At 40.0% G+C, this 16,152-nt stretch overlaps 1 protein-coding gene across 3 annotated transcripts in view; it reads left to right on the top strand.

Annotated features, from left to right (window-relative positions):
• The window catches only part of asic2 (acid-sensing (proton-gated) ion channel 2), a 414,417-nt gene that overhangs the window by 386,084 nt on the left and 12,181 nt on the right, over positions 1 to 16,152 (top strand). For all 3 annotated transcript variants that reach the window (XM_039824458.1, XM_039824457.1, XM_039824456.1), the window contains 3 exons: positions 8,851 to 8,978; positions 13,344 to 13,494; positions 14,066 to 14,122. In XM_039824458.1, coding sequence (XP_039680392.1) covers positions 8,851 to 8,978; positions 13,344 to 13,494; positions 14,066 to 14,122 — 336 coding nt within the window. The remainder of the gene's footprint in view (positions 1 to 8,850; positions 8,979 to 13,343; positions 13,495 to 14,065; positions 14,123 to 16,152) is intronic.

The raw sequence follows: 16,152 nt of genomic DNA, 5'->3' as shown, positions 1-16,152 counted from the left end.
GGAATCGAACACAGGTCTCCCACACCAAAGTGTCATATCCACTGCACCATCTACACCTCACATGTCCCTACCTTTTTCCTTAACTCAAAAATGAACCAGTCTAAAGGCTCCTCATCTTTGCTCGTCTCTTTTTTGCTTATCTTATGCTGCTTTCAAATGCAACTCATGAAGTCATATTTTCAACATGTGGTTTAAGTCAGGTTAGAAACAAGACCAGGTTAAGCAGCAAAAGTGAATACAACTTCTAGAAAATTTCTGCTCATGAAGTCAAGAATACCACATCTCTTGCTCCCTATCTACTTGAATTATTTCTCTAGATTATGTATCCCTCCACCACTAATTTGTTGTTACATTGAGTGACTTTTACATGTGCACTTAATGTTGGTGGATTGCATCCGGTATGTTGAGTGGACCCAAACAGAGCTGGGAGACTTTAGAGTTATCGACATATGAGTCATTCCTTCCTCTTGTTGAACATTTGCTTACCTCCAGGCTAGCATGTTTGTACTCAAGCCTTCTTTTGTCATTCCCACAAAAACTGTGTTGTTATAAATGAGATTTGAGCTTTTGCTTATCATGTTATGTCACATAATATATATAATAATACAGTGGTCTCTCATTGTTTTGCCTTCAATCTGTCTTTTCCTCTATTTTTACTATTTTGTCATGCAATGGGAAAGAAAAACAAATTACAGATTATAGACCTCATAGTCCTAAAAGTGAATAAAGTATCTTAATCTCCCCAGTTGTGTCCCACACTGAGCCTTTGGGCCATCATTATTTATTATAGCCATAATTAACACTGAGATTATTCAATGTCCCCCAGATGAAATCACTCCACGGAAAGATATGAACACAGATACTCCTATTAAATTCTAAATCAAACCGAAAATGAACTTGTCCACCCGGGTATCCTGTTTCCATTCTTGACAATCGGAGCTGGAGCTGAAAAATAGTGCAGTAGCAGTGTCTACTGCAGAGTCATTTGCCTCGCATTTGTTGATAATCTTTATTACAAAGTAGTGCAGCTTTACATTAACCCCCATACTGATTTATGTGAATTAGAGCTCTTGTTAGTGGCTGAGATTGAGTGATTTAGGGATGCTTGCTGCCTTAGTAATTCCACAGTGAAGCTCATTGAATGGCCGGCTCACGTCTTAACCAGTGGAAGGGCAGGCGAGGGAGTTCCCAGTGCAGCTAGCCAAGCTACGAGCAGCCCAGCAGATGGACCGTATTTACTCTAGGCTCAACTTTAAGAAGATCCATCATCAAAAAGTCAGCATCCTGTCAATCCTCCTCATGTTCTTCTATGGACTGCAAGTCCCTCAGCCCCCTGTCCTGAACTCTTCTTGGTTTTATTTCTGTTTGAACAGACTGTACTCCGACCACCACCCTGACAGCATACAGAGCTCCCTCTACCAGCAGGCTGCAGTTTCCAGTGCCCTTGTTTATCCCTGTGTGGTTTAATTAGCCCAGATGAGCTGAGTCAGCCTCAGCAGGGAGCGCAGTGTCTCCTCAACTGAACTAGGTCCCTAAGCTGTGCAGACATAATGGGCACACACTACATTGGGACTCCTCCCCTATCACCTTCCACAAATGATCCTTTTTCAATCCAATCCCCACACCTTCTCCCCTCCTGTGGCTTTTCTTATTGTCCATCATCCAGAGGCCAGCAGTCGGTCACTTGGGTTCTATTACCACACTGCTCTGTCCAGGGAGCTACAGGGCAGCCATCATACTCCTTGTCACTTCATCATGATGGACAAACATGAAAAAAAAAGATGTCTCATGTGGTGAAGACTGATATAAGTTTAAGTGGTGGGAGAAAACAGATGGCCTGTTGCCTGGATACCTAGTTTTCTCCTCACTGTGTTGCTGACTGAACCACTCAGTGATAAGAATAATAAATGGATTGGATGTGTCTGTCTGCTATTTCCATCCATATACTGTGGCTGTCTAGAAAGAAGGCGTTCTCAAGTAGACCTTAAATAATTACACAAATCAATCTGAGTGATTAGGACTCTAAATCAGACTATTGTTTGCCCACAAGTTGTATTTCAGTTTTTAGCTTCGGCTTTATTGTTATATGGATACCTGCTGCTTCTCTGCGAAAACATGTCAACAAGCTTCTTGTTTTTATGATCGCTAATTTCAGAAACACCTAGAATTGTAACTTCAAATGAATTAGATATACTTCCCACCACATGCACACTCTACTAGGAACTAAATACATTTTTGCATCTATGAACTTGAGCACACAGACGTTCAAATCTTTTTTTTTGGGGGGGGGGAGTTTGAATAATATGTTCAACTCCTGCTACACATGAACCTTTTTTTTTTAAAGAAATCTAAAGTTGCAGCAGTGGAGATTTCTCAAGCAGTCTTGATCAAAGAGGTCTGTTTACACACTCAGCACCCACCACATGTTTTCCTTATGCAGCGGAATTACAAAATGTTTGCACTGTAGAGAATAGCTCTTCAAACACATCACAGCCCTGAAACTGTGATGACATTCAACTTCCATTTCTTCTTATGTCAAAGACTAACATCTTTTTTTTTAAATCATACACATCACAGTTTATTTTAGATCAAATCGGTACTCATGTACAGAAAATCTGACATTTCAGAGTTTCTAAGCAACCAGGGCACCCACTATGTCTATTTTTATAGCATTGATGAAGTGATGGAGGATGTGAGAGATATGCAAAGAATTGTTGATTTATTGAATTCTGTTTAATCTTCTGTCTTAGATGAGAAATTAGAAAGAGGCATGCTACATCAAATTCTATAATGTCTCCCCTTTGCTCAGTTTGCTTTGTATTTTATAACCAATCTGTCAGTCTCCCTCTTTTTCCTGTTTTCTGTCAATGTGCCATCCATAATCTTAGCTCTTGGCTCCCATTTGGTGTGGCAAACAGGCAAGTAAGGCCCGACAAGCATTTGAGTGCAGTGCTAAAATCTTGCTGTGCCTCCGCACTCTTTGTGTCTGCAGTTATTAAATCAAAGCGTTGGTGAAAAGCACTCTGAGAAGCGTCTTTGGTCAGTGTGATGTTTGTGTCTGTGCAGTCTCCTGTGTGTGTGTGTGTGTGTGTGTGTGTGTGTTTTGCTTCTTGGAAACTTCAAGCTGTCCTTCTTTTAGTGCACCAGACAGTAGCCCTGTTTCCATCCACACATGAATGAAAAATGCCTTATGGAAACAGTCAAATTTGATAAAATTACATATCAACTTAACGTTTGTATGTTCGATCTCATCGGATTTCGGCTTATGTGATAAACACTGATGGAAACGTTATTTGCCGAATAAATAATGAATTGTGATTACGTTTTAGGTAATTTTATGGTTGCTACCCGCCATAAAACAAAGAAGAAGAAGAAGTTTTAGTTTATTTCATCCACGTATTTCTGCTTTCTTTGCAGACATAGCAGGTGTCAACAAAGACAGATATAAGTGGACGAACGAGGAGACAAGACTTTTTAAATTGAAATAACGAGCAAAATATACAGGGTGGATATTTCATATTATATTCAATGGGTAACAATTAACTGTAGAACTAACCCAAATAGTAGACTCAGGAAACTGCAGGACTTTTTTATAAAACAAGTGATTTTGATTCATTCTGAGCAGGTTATTTCCTGTAAATATCAGAATTCAAGATTCAAAAATCTTTATTCTCTATTACATAATGATAGAAAGTTGTCTTCGGTTAGGGGGTCACAGACAACATAAAAAATATAAACCCATCAAAGGCAAGATACAATATTGCATCAGAGAGGAGTTTTTAGGAACTTTTGATATAATGATCTGTCGGTATTATGCATTTTTTGAATTTCTAACAATCATACAACAGACTTCTTTTTTTGGTAATGTATTAGCTCTAATTCTATTAGCTCTTTTTACTTATTGTCAGACAAAAAAAGACATTTGAAGTCCTAGTGGGAATTTCACCCATGGCTTTATTTCTTTTAAATATCCAGTGTCTCATGTGTCCTGATCAAAACAGACCCCAAAAAACCTACTGACATGCATAAATTAATTTTCAAAGAAGGAAGTCCTATCCATAATAGATCTGAGAACAGTCAGAAATGGACTCAAGGATTTTTAGACCAAATCCGAAATGTGGTTGACCCAAACAGACAGACACAGCATGATACGACATGAAATAATGAGCAGCCATGGTGGAAACTAGTAGCAGTGCATGTCTTAAAGGGTCAGTGTGCACCAAATGAAGTGCTTGTTGGATTGTAGAACAGTGCCTGAAACCTCCTGATGTGGGTGCTGTGTCCTACTTTTTCTGTAACAATCCAACAAACATTTGAACTTCTCTCTCAAGCTTTCTTTAATATCCCTACATGTAAATCATTATTGTGTCTCTCTCCCCCTCTCGATAAGCCAGCTTTCCACCCCGCCTTTGATTGTGGCCGTGCAGAACGGCTATTGAAGATGAAGAAGATTTGCAATGCACATTAATGAACATTTCTGTAAATGCGCCAGTGTTAGCCAGTCAGCTAATTTTCAACTGTAGTCCTAGTTGCATGCATGTCTTTTATGGTGAGCACCCGGAGGAAACCCACGCAAGCACGGGGAGAACATGTAAAGTCCACACAGAAAGGCCCGGGACGACCTGGGTTCGAACCGAGAACCTTCTTGCTGTGAGGCAGAAGTGCTAACCACTGAGCCACCGTGCTGCCACAGTTTTGCCTTCCAATGTGGGCGGAAGACAAATTGTACAAACTAGTTTAAATCACTCGTTAAAAATCACCATGGAATCTCCTGTGACCTGTGCTGTACCTCAGTTGTTTGGTCTTTTGATGCCTATTCTTTTTCCTGTGTTATGTCATGTTGTTCAGAGTATAAATAACATGACCATGACATTTTCAGAAAATTGTTTAAAGGTTTATTTTCACATCATCGTTGTGGATGTCTCATCTTGAATGTCCCCTGAATTGATGGAAGCAAAAAGTTTTTTTAAATTCATCAAATATTGACACTGAGAAAATGCTCATGTTAAGTCTGTTCTCAGTATTTCATTGTATTACATCAAGTCCAATATATATACTATATCCATCCAATATATTATCATGGATGTTTGTGTTACAGTAGGCACTTAGTTTGACAAATGTTCAACACACAACAACTGAATAATATATATCTTAAAAGATATTTTTGTGTTACAATCACCATATTAGTGATGCTAATTGTTTACCAAGAGCAACAAAGCCATGCTTAGCAACAATGTAACTACAGAAAATGGCATCTTATTAGATGTCTGCCTATACACGAACATGTTTAGTTAAATAACAAAGTTGTTATTTGTTTTTATTATTATCAACACATAACTTGAAAAGATAATTAGACCTACAATTAATATATGTTCCTAAGCATATGCAGTCACAGCCTGATAGCTTATTCCACTTTGCTATAGAACTCGATTGTTGTACAAATACCATTAAAACACACTAAAGAGTCACACTGGATGACATATTTCTTTATCACAATGAACAGCCAGTCTATTTAGTGCCTATATTTTCATGTTGCGCAGATGTCACTGTGCAGGCCGCTCAGGGATGCAATTGTTTATACTGTTTACTGTCCGTTGTAATGAAGGCATTTGTCACCCAGTGCAACAGTATGGCTCTTTTATGTGTTTCTGATTGTTTTTGGACAATAGTGGCTAATTATGTAAAATGCTATCGCTGCTAATGGAGCATTAGTCCAACAACTACATGCCACATTAACAATAACTAAAATATGGGAAAACTCTACTCAAATGATCAGATGAAGTCATACAATGACAAATGAGACAGTTTTGGTTGCGACCCTTGGTTGTAATTAAGAAAATATTTAATGATGTTTCATACAAATATATTCTGGACCAGAGATACTCAATTTGCTTTGCCCGGGGGCCACTTGTGCAAAATGACAGGAGGCCAGTGAATTAAAGAATAATATGTATCAGATAAAATTAATAAACATTAAAAAGCCCATAACTCATCTTTCTTTATTTTCAGGTCAGGTGTACGGAGGGGCGTTTCTAGGAATTAAGGACATTCGGGGCTTAGCCTGGAGCTCTGTCAGGGGGTCTGGGGGATCCTCCCCTGGCACTTTGACTTGATGAACAAGCTCTATTTTGATGGCGTTTTTTATGCACTCTGGCAAGCTATTTGCATTCAATTCCATAAATTCCATAAATAAATGGCCAGTTTAATCATTAAATCTGATTAAAACCAATTTTGTCTAGTTTATGTTTGTTTGAACTACTTGACGGGTTTAGTCTGCATTTCTAAAGTAGGACCAAATTGTCATGTTTAAGCTACATTCAGATTAGATCAGGTGGTCTGGAAAAAACACCAGTCTTCCTATTCATTTGAATGTGGTAGTGGGTTTAGGCTGTGGCGGTGGGGACCTCAGGGGGATACTGAACGAGCGATCTGGCCTGTCCGTTTTAAGGCGGTGTGAGAGTCCCGTATTGTAAACATCCCTGCCGTGTATCGCTGCAAAAAAGAAGTGTAAAAAACAAAACACCCAACACCAAACTGCTCAGGAGTTTCTGTAACAGCGGATGTTTCCTGAAACAAGCTCCAGCACAAAGTACAGTCCCTCTGTCTCTTCTTTTACTCCGTCAAATGAAGCTGCCTTAAAGTGTGGTAGGAATTGTCAAGATCATAAAAACACTCTGACGAAAATAGGACGTCACACAAATGGTCCATTTAGGTGACACTCCCACACCGCTGCACAACCCTACAGAAAATCCCAGAGCGCCTGAGGCTATGTAAATGCAGCCTTCTACTGGTTTATGGCTTGAATTTAGCTCGAAAACTGGTAATGAAACCAGAAGAGTGGTGGCTGTTACATATGTTTATTGTTATATGTTCAGTACTCACATATGGGCGAATTGTTCAGGCGTCCACATACTTTTGCCCATATACAGTATTCTGCCTTGGAAAAATGTTGTGCTGCATTTGCCTTTTCCTTTGCGTACATTAAATGATGCCAATTCAATTAAACTGTGTCCTAAATACACATGGATCTAATAGCTTGTTTTTGTAATTCAAGTTTTTATTGTTTTTCCATGTGAAAAACACACCACATTTAACAACATGTAACAGCCCTTAAAAAACACTATACAGCAATCTGGGCAACAAAAATTCACAATTAAAACACACCTAAATAATCAATAAAATAGGAAGAAAAAAGCAAAAAATAACAATAATATGGGGGTGTTGGCTGAGATCGAATTGGGCTTGATAATAATATTAATTATGGGGCACTAGTCAGTTCAAATTGAATAAAATGCAGGAAATGAGACCAGACCTGGTAGAATTTACCCCTACGATCATTCAGTCTTGCAATAAGATCTTCAAATGAGGCTGTGTCCGTCATTAACTTCAGCCAGTCTATAAAACTAGGCCTTACTTGGCTTTTCCGGTGTCTAAGAATGATTCGTACTGCAGTGATAAACCCAGCTAGTGTCAGAGCGGACTGCGCTTTAGAAATCTCTGACGGCAAAAGGGACCTAGATCTAATAGCTTCTTAATGGTACAGCGAACACATAAAGGACAAGTCTCACCACTGGACAGAGTAGAATGAGACATAAAGGACAAAACACTTGTCAGCCACATACAAGTAATTCAATTCAGTTCAATTTTATTGATAGTATCAAATCATAACAAGAGTTATCTCAAGACAATTTACCAACCACATTCTAATAATACACTATAATTTACAAAGACCCAACAATTCCAGTAATTGTTGGTAAAAGACCTTCTTTACACGGGACATGATACTCTATTTATACTATACTACACTCCCCGCTCACATATGAACACAGTCAGCAGTCTGTCATCAGCCTGTGCATTTAATGCACTTGCTTCTCTATTCTGATGCACACACACACACACACACACACACACACACACACACACACACACACACACACACACACACACACACAAACAAAAAAACAGACTGATTATCTCTCTTAAACACCCAATGTTTCTTTCATACTCTTTTACACACACACACACACACACACACACACACACACACACACACACACACACACACACACACACACACACACACACACACACACACACACACACACACACATTTTTGATCCCTTCATCTATTCTTTAATGTGAATGTATCCAAGCTGTCACCTTATCAGTCACTGCAGATGCTTGATTGATGGGTGTATTATAGTAGGGTGATACTGCTATGTGTTTGTGTGGATTTGTGAGGCTGGCCATGCTGAAAGGCTCAGATGTCTGTTGGTTGCAGAGCACCTTGAGGTGTCTGGCTGATCGTCTGGCAGGAGAAAGCCTTGATTGAATGTCCGGGAGAAAGTGAAGACATGGAGAGAGAACATTATCGATTTCTGCAAAGGCCGCTCTCTCTTTTCCCATAAATATTATGGCTCTCTTCATCCTTGCCCATGAATGTGTGTGTGTGTGTGTGTGTGTGTGTGTGTGTGTGTGTGTGTGTGTGTTAAGTCGTGCATACGAGTGCTCTGAATAGCAGGATAAAGGTCCTTTCATCTATTGAGTCAGCACGGAGCCTTCTGCTCTTACCTGTGTTTGATGTCAAGACAAATGGGACCGCATGTCTTTGAGAGTTTGTGTTGTAATAAAGAATCCTAAAACCTCATGACTTTAAGTCAAAAGAGCCAAATTTGCTAGATGTTTCGAACAGGAAATTTGTTTTCTCTGAAGAAGCATCTGTTTGTCTTTTTTCTAGCTACTCTGTTCCCTGAGCATTTTACCTGAACCAGTCAAAAAGCCAAACACATTTAAGTTGTTTTTTTCAATCAAATCATCTAACTAGGTCTTTCCATCTGTCTTCCTTTCCAGAGGATACAGCCTTCGAGGCAGGTGTGCGGGTACAGATCCACAGCCAGGCGGAGCCCCCATTTGTTCACGAGCTGGGCTTCGGCGTGGCTCCCGGCTTTCAGACTTTTGTAGCCACACAGGAGCAGAGGGTAGGTGTCCCTGACTTCCACTTCTACACAGTTAATAGCTTTTTTTTATCATTTCTCCTCCTCCTGTTTTTCACTTCTAATCCACATGTTCAGCTTATCGCTCAGAGTTAAAATAACAAAATAAAACTAAATCAACTTTGATAAATGACTTGCCATAACAGGCACGATGGGTTTGTGTGAATGCATGTGTGTGAGTGGCTGCAAGTGTGTCTCAGTACCCTCTGCACCATGAATTGGCCTCTGTGATCTCTTGGGGATTGTTGACTGACAAATGATAACTTCCCCCACTGTCAGTGTCTTACTCAATCATTCTGAAGCTTTGTCCCATCACACAAGGCCGATATTAAAAGCCGCAGGTCTCACAGATACACACAGCCGAAGGTATTTAATGCAAATAGCCTTTTCACTGTCACCAGAAGCTCCTACTTCACAAGGTTGTTTTCCCCGTTTTCTCTTTTTCATCCTGTTGGCTCGAGATGAACAAGTTTTAGTGAAAGTGTTTCTACACTGCCAAGCTGAATGTCTCTATATCGTGAGTCCTCTCAGCCGTGTCAGTTAGGAATCCATTTTTACCAGTTATTATCTTTTCTGTCTCTGTCTCGGTTATTATTTCTGTCTCTCGTTTTCATCTCCATTTTTTTTTTCTCTTTTTCTGCTTTCAAGTTAAGCTTTTGGAAATGTATTGTCTGGCTCAACAGTGGGAGCTGACTAGATTGAGCTTCTCTTAGCAGACATATTGCTGTCAAGATAAATTAATTTTATTGTCATTCTTAAATGATATCCCTTTCCAGTATATCAATGCATTTTCTGTTCCTTTGGCAACCACCGGCTGTCAGTGAGTGTTTTCATGCACTTACACCTGCAATAGCGGTTTCTTTTGCCACTTGTGGGCAGCAAAAGCAAGCTGTGAACACAAAACTAACATATTAACATGTTTTAATTTGATATGGCGAACAAACAGTTGCCTATTTACTTATTCAGCAGAGTCATGTTTCTGGCTACCTGGCAAAGGTGAGTGAAATATTCAACTATATATACCAAATACGCCACCAAATGCTCTGCTGTGTATTACCAGCTAGTTTCTTACTTTGTGTTGCTGATGTGTGGTGCTAAGCAGGTAGTGTACACACTGGGTTTTCAGAGCTTTTTCACAGAAAACAGCTGCCTACTGTAGCCAAAAACAAAACTATGAATGCGGTGAGAGTAATTCCATTCAGAGTTCAACTAAAACCAAAACGATCACAAAGCATGCTCTAAAAGTCTAAATAAGTCGGTTTCCACCACTAAACATTTGACTATTCTTAAAATTCAATCACAGTTTGTGCTCGTTTCTCATTGCTAATATAGTTACAACAAAGAACCACAGATGAGGGATTTATAGTAACTAGCTTTATCATGCATGTTCTGTATATATTTTCTCAATGTTAGCTCTGGGTAACCTGGTTTCTCAAGTGCAGACACACTGAATGTGAGTAACTGAAATTGCAATTTAATTTTATAAGTTCAGTGTGAATTTCAAGAACTTTGCTTCAGTTCAAACCTCGCTTCACTACATCACAGCTCAGTGTGGTGCTGCGGCACAGAGAGTCACCTCAGTGGTAGGCAGAAAGAAGAAGAAGAAAAGTGATGCTTAGGCCTCCTGGGTAATGAGCCTCCAGGGTTTCTGTCTGTGTTCATCTGTCAGTCCAGTTATGTGACAGGGGTGAAGGCAGTCCCTCCACTTCCTGACTGCTGTGGAAACACTGCACAAGCCCACACAGTGGGGAACACAGCAAATTTAGCTCCAGCTAATTAATGCAGAGCTTTACTTTGTATCAGAAGTCTGGGAAAATCCCTCCTGCTGTGAGATGTTCCCACCTAGCTTCTTATTCTGTGGAAACCTGTAGGGCACTTTCAAATATTTCCAAATGCAATCCTGATAGTGATGATTGGTTAGAGTATCTGGGTCAGAGATTTGGGATGGGGCTTTGTGGAATGTGTTAAAAAAAACTGGTAATTAGTGGATCTTTGTAATGGATACCAATCAGTCTGCCTGTGAAAATGACTTTGACAAAGAGTTTAATAAGTTCATTTTGGCTAATAATGTTGGGCCTAGATCAAAGCAGCTCAATCAAGTGAGCTAGAGGCACAAAGTACACAGCCTATAGTAAGGGTTTGAATGAGTCTTCACAGGCAGACAGGCAATTTTGAATTCAAGCTCTCCAGACATAGAAATTGCCATTCACTGGTCTTTTGACTGAATCTAAAAGGGCACAGTGTTCTCTTGGTTGAGAAATAAATTCTTCCCAATGGATAAAAAAAAGTCCCCATTATACCATTATTCTTTTGCTGCCTCTTGATTCAAGCTCAGGGTCTTTGTATTTCAGCTCTGCAGAGGGCCCTTTTTTGAAATTTCTGTCTTGCTTTTGTACATTGATTTAATGTTGAGCTCCAGCTCAAACCAGTGCTATACAGTTTCCATTTCAGTTCACCCAACCAGTGCTAATACAATGACCTTATTAAACTCACCCTGTTCTCAAATCCAACTTTTTTAACAATGTCCCCTGCTGACCAGCTTGTAAAGCCTAATTAATGCATTGCTCCGGCACAGCAGGGGAATGGAACGTTGATTAATAACACACTGAGTGGGGCACAGGCCTTGTCTCTTATTAGATAGACCATAATCAGGTCAACAGGTCCCAACTCAGTGAAAAGTGATATTGAACACCTTGGATTATCTGATTTCAGAGAGATGGTCAGATCAGCCACAGCTGACTCTAATTAGGCCAGAAGTGAAGATTAGCTGAGGTGTGAAGGGGACTTTAAAGGTTAAGGATTGCTGAGAAGCACCTTTTTAAATCCCTAATAAAATTAATAGTACCTGGATGTCAGTATTCAGTGCTTTTACTTGCTGCTGGCTTCAGGGAGTGCATGTTTAATTATCACAAGAGACACTGTAGTCATGCCCAAAAATGGCCAGAGGCTTTTGGATGCTGAAATATTCAGCATGCTAGATTGCTGTTTGGATTGTGTTTGAATGTATTGTCCAAAGTGAAGCGATTTGAAAACCTACAGCATCAAAGTCCCTTGAAACGCAGCTTTCAAATTCTGTCGGTACTAACAAGCAAACTGTGGCCAAATTTCACCTGGCAGGGTGTTGTGTTTTGCCTTATCCAAATAAAATTGCTCCTGTGGCAGAGGAAGAGGCCCCAGCTGGGATGCATTGTGATGACAATGAAGGGAACCGGGCAACAGAGGGTGGTGGGTGATGGATACCAAGTGCACGGCTAGAGCAGGCTGCCTGTGTTTCGGAGCAGATGGGCCTCCACACTGCTCGCTCCGTGTCCCTTGTTCTTCATCTGCTGTCCCAGTCCTCTGAGCCACAGGAGCAGGAGGAGAACATTTAGAGTTTTTGTGCTCCCATCGCCGGGTGTTGTGGGATTTTTCTGACAGAGTCTGGCTATCTGTTGAATTGTTTTCCACACTGCTTGGTTTGTTGTTAGGCTCTTCTGCTTCTCTGTAATGGCTGGGTTTCAAGGAGGTTTTGGAGAGCGGTTGTTGGGATCTGTCCACATTATACATTGATTTTCTCTGTATCTGTGTGTGGGTAGGATATCCGCAAGTATTGAAAAGTCTTTAAAGTTTTTGAATTATCTTTCCTCATGAAAAAAAGTCTTATTTAAAAAAGAAATGTCTTGCTTGCCTTGCAGTCACATTAGTTCTACGGTATGTTTTTGGTTGCGGGCTGTTATGATCTTGTACATTCAACAGGTTTAATCCTTTTTCAGTCTTTACCATCAGACCTGTTGCTGCTGCTAGCCACAGTAGATAGAAAGCTCATTGACCCATAATGGGCAAAAGTCAATTTTAGCAAAACCTTGGATTAACTTAAATTTATTATTTCTTAATTGGTAAATGTATTCATCTATTTTCTGCTACATATCTGAGTCCAGATCCCGTTAATTATCAATTATATTGGAGTGACCTCTAGCTCACATAGTAGAGTGTGCGCCCCATGTAGGCTAAGTCCTTGGCTGCAGCCCGGGCTTGAATCTGACCTGTGGCCCTTTTGCTACGTGTCATCCCCTCTCTCTGTCCCCTTTCCCGTCTATCTGCACTATCATCATCATTGTTATATACTGTGCAGCTTGGATGCATTGACAAAAATGTGATATGAATGTACTAAATAAATAATTGTTTAAATTGCCCTGTTGTCTCTATTGGTTTTCCAACATTCTTTGACTGGTATGACCATGAAAATGTATGTATATTGCATTATATGTGGTATTGAAAAGGTCTTAAAAACACTTCAGAAACTCTGGTGTGCATGTTTGAGAGAAACCATCTCCTGATTAACCCCCCACACACTACCTTTCTCCCCCATAGCTGACTTACCTGCCTCCCCCCTGGGGAGAGTGCGAGTGGAGGGCTCTGGAGTCTGGCTTTTTCCAGGTCTACAGTATAACTGCCTGCAGGATTGACTGTGAAACACGCTACATCGTAGAAAACTGCAACTGCAGGATGGTGCACATGCCTGGTAAGCCCTACTGCTGGTTTGACATGTTGGGGGTGTATTGAGCATGCATTCATCAACAGGAGTTTTTAGCAAGGTTGCCGTATTTTATGTGAGATTAAAGTGTATTGAGATGCCTCATATGGATATAAGAGGTAAATAATGGATTAGGTGTTGGTATTTAAAAACTTCTATTATATTATTATGTGTTTGGCAGGAAAAAGGTGCTGTGCCACACATTGTTTCTAGATTCATCCAACTGTCTGTGAAAAACTGAAAAAAAAAAACAGGGCTGGGATTGCCTCCACACGGCTCTCACAGATCGTTCCCAATATGTGAAATACCTAAGTTTTTTTCACGGCCACAGGCCAGACCGGCTAGCAAAACAAAGAACAGAGAAGCTCGGATTGCAACACACATACAGTACAGAGGGAGTGTGACTTCATCCTCTGCTCAGGATGCCATTACTCCATTATATCTTTACATAGCATAAATCTGTTTGCTGCTATATTAATGTTCTAAATGTAGAGTACATCCCCTTTAATATTTAAACACAACCATTGACTAAATTCCTCCTCATTTAAACTATTCCTAGGTGATGCTTCTTACTGCACCCCTGAGCAGTACAAAGACTGCGCTGAGCCTGCCCTCGGTAAGTCTGCATAGACACACAACTTCATGAACATTAGTCAAGACGACACACACACATGCTGTATGTTTTGGTTTACATATCATTATTTGCCTCGGGAAAGGATTAGGATTATCTTTTTTTTCTTTTTTTTACCCTGTTGATACAGAGCTTTAATGCTAAACCTGCTTTAAAGATGAGCAACACCGCAGAGAATTTTAAGCTTGAGACGGCTCGACTTAAGAGCTGCCAGACTATATCATCGTGAATACCAAACCAATGTAGTAGAAAACAAGTTGCTTTTGGGAACGGGTGATAGCCACCGTCATACTGTCCGTCATTTAAAAAGGAAATTGCACAGTCAAGGAATAACTATAGGCACACAACTGGTCTACTGATTATAGGCTACAGCACTTTCACTGTATCCTATAAATGGTAAAAAAAAGTGTCTGCTGCTACTTAAGCTATAGAGCGTAGTTTCTGTCTTCCCCCATGAGGAATTCTAAGTAATGACAACAATTCTGTCAGTGTATCCACATGATACAAGCCTTCCGTGATCGCACACCACCCCCACCCGTCCTCCACGCAGTTGCTAGTAGCCAAGGAGGACACGGAGGATTATAAAAATATGATGGCCTCTTCATAATAGGTTATTATCTTTACTTGAGCTTCTGCGTGCGAAACGGCGGACGACACAATTTTCTGAACATAGCCATACTGAGAAATACAGAGAGAGTTGTGTGGAGCTGATAGTCTTAATTAGCTTTGTATCAACTCATTTGGCAATGGCTTGAATGTAACGGACGTTCATTAATATAAAAAAGTTAGCTTTAACTTTTTGATTTATCAAGAGAACAGGATTCACCTTAACAATCAGCTCATCAAGTCTGTAATCAACATCAGAGCAGACAGGGACTGCAGTGTTAGAGTTCAATTTAATGGATGGATGGTCAGATAGATAATGCATCATATTTCCTGCACTGAGGTAAATTAAACAGCCATATAATAGGTTTTTGGCAGCCTTTGCTCCTTTCCTTCAAATTCAAGATTCTTTTTTTGCATGTCTATTCATTTTGTTTAAAGCCGATATTTCTGCACAGTTGCAGAGAAAGATAAGGCTACACTAATATTATTACCTCCACCAAGGGGGTCATGTTTTCACCTCAGATTGTCTGTTTGTTTGTTGGTTTGTTTGTTTGTCTGTCAGAAGGATTACGGGAAAAACTACTGGCTCGAGTTTCATGTAACTTGGTGTAAGGGTATAGCATGGGCCATAGAAGAACCCATTATATTTTGGAGCTTATCCGAATTATAGTACGGCTACACTAATTAGTTTTTAACTTAAAATTCTGAGATTGGGCATTTCTGCTGCATGCATGTGGTGTTGGATTGATCTGGAAAGAACTTTTTTCACTGCAGTCAAAAAAGTGAGGCACGCACCTGTATTAAAGGGGCGATATAGCAGCAATCTCATAGCACCATGAATTACATTTATATAACCTGTTTGAGGATTTTGATGACAGGCATTCAAAGCTTCATTTAAAAACCTCAAAAGAAGCTTTGAATTGGAAAAATGGCACCCGGTACAGCCGTACCTTTCAGTCATTACACTGCAGACCTTCTGTTCACCCCAATCCCTGCTCTGCGTGACTCATTGCACTTTAGTAAGCACAGCGATTGCACAGCAGTAGTCTCCTATTCAGTATGAGACGAGGCGAAATTATGTGACTCCAGATCTGTAAGTATGTGTGCAGCCCACCGTTACTCTGTATGAGGAAATAAAAGAGAGGCTGTGCGGGAACATAATTAAAGCTATAGTGTGCAACTATTTTATATTAATGAACATAGGTTTTGTCACAGGTCCATTTCAAAGAAATGAATATCTGTACTACAAAAGATATTCCATTCACCTCTATTTTATTGTTGTGGAGGCAGAAATTATGTCTGAATCAGTCTAAATTACTAGATTACATATGTTTGGGAATATTATAAATATAAATCCTTTATTGCCAGTTGGGTGCACCGACCCCTTAAAGTCTATATACCCACTTGGC

This window comes from Perca fluviatilis, chromosome 15, assembly GCF_010015445.1.
Source record: "Perca fluviatilis chromosome 15, GENO_Pfluv_1.0, whole genome shotgun sequence".
NCBI classification, from domain to species: Eukaryota; Metazoa; Chordata; class Actinopteri; order Perciformes; family Percidae; genus Perca; species Perca fluviatilis.
Note: the sequence above shows the minus strand (reverse complement) of the source record. Positions and strands in the feature narration are given on the sequence as shown.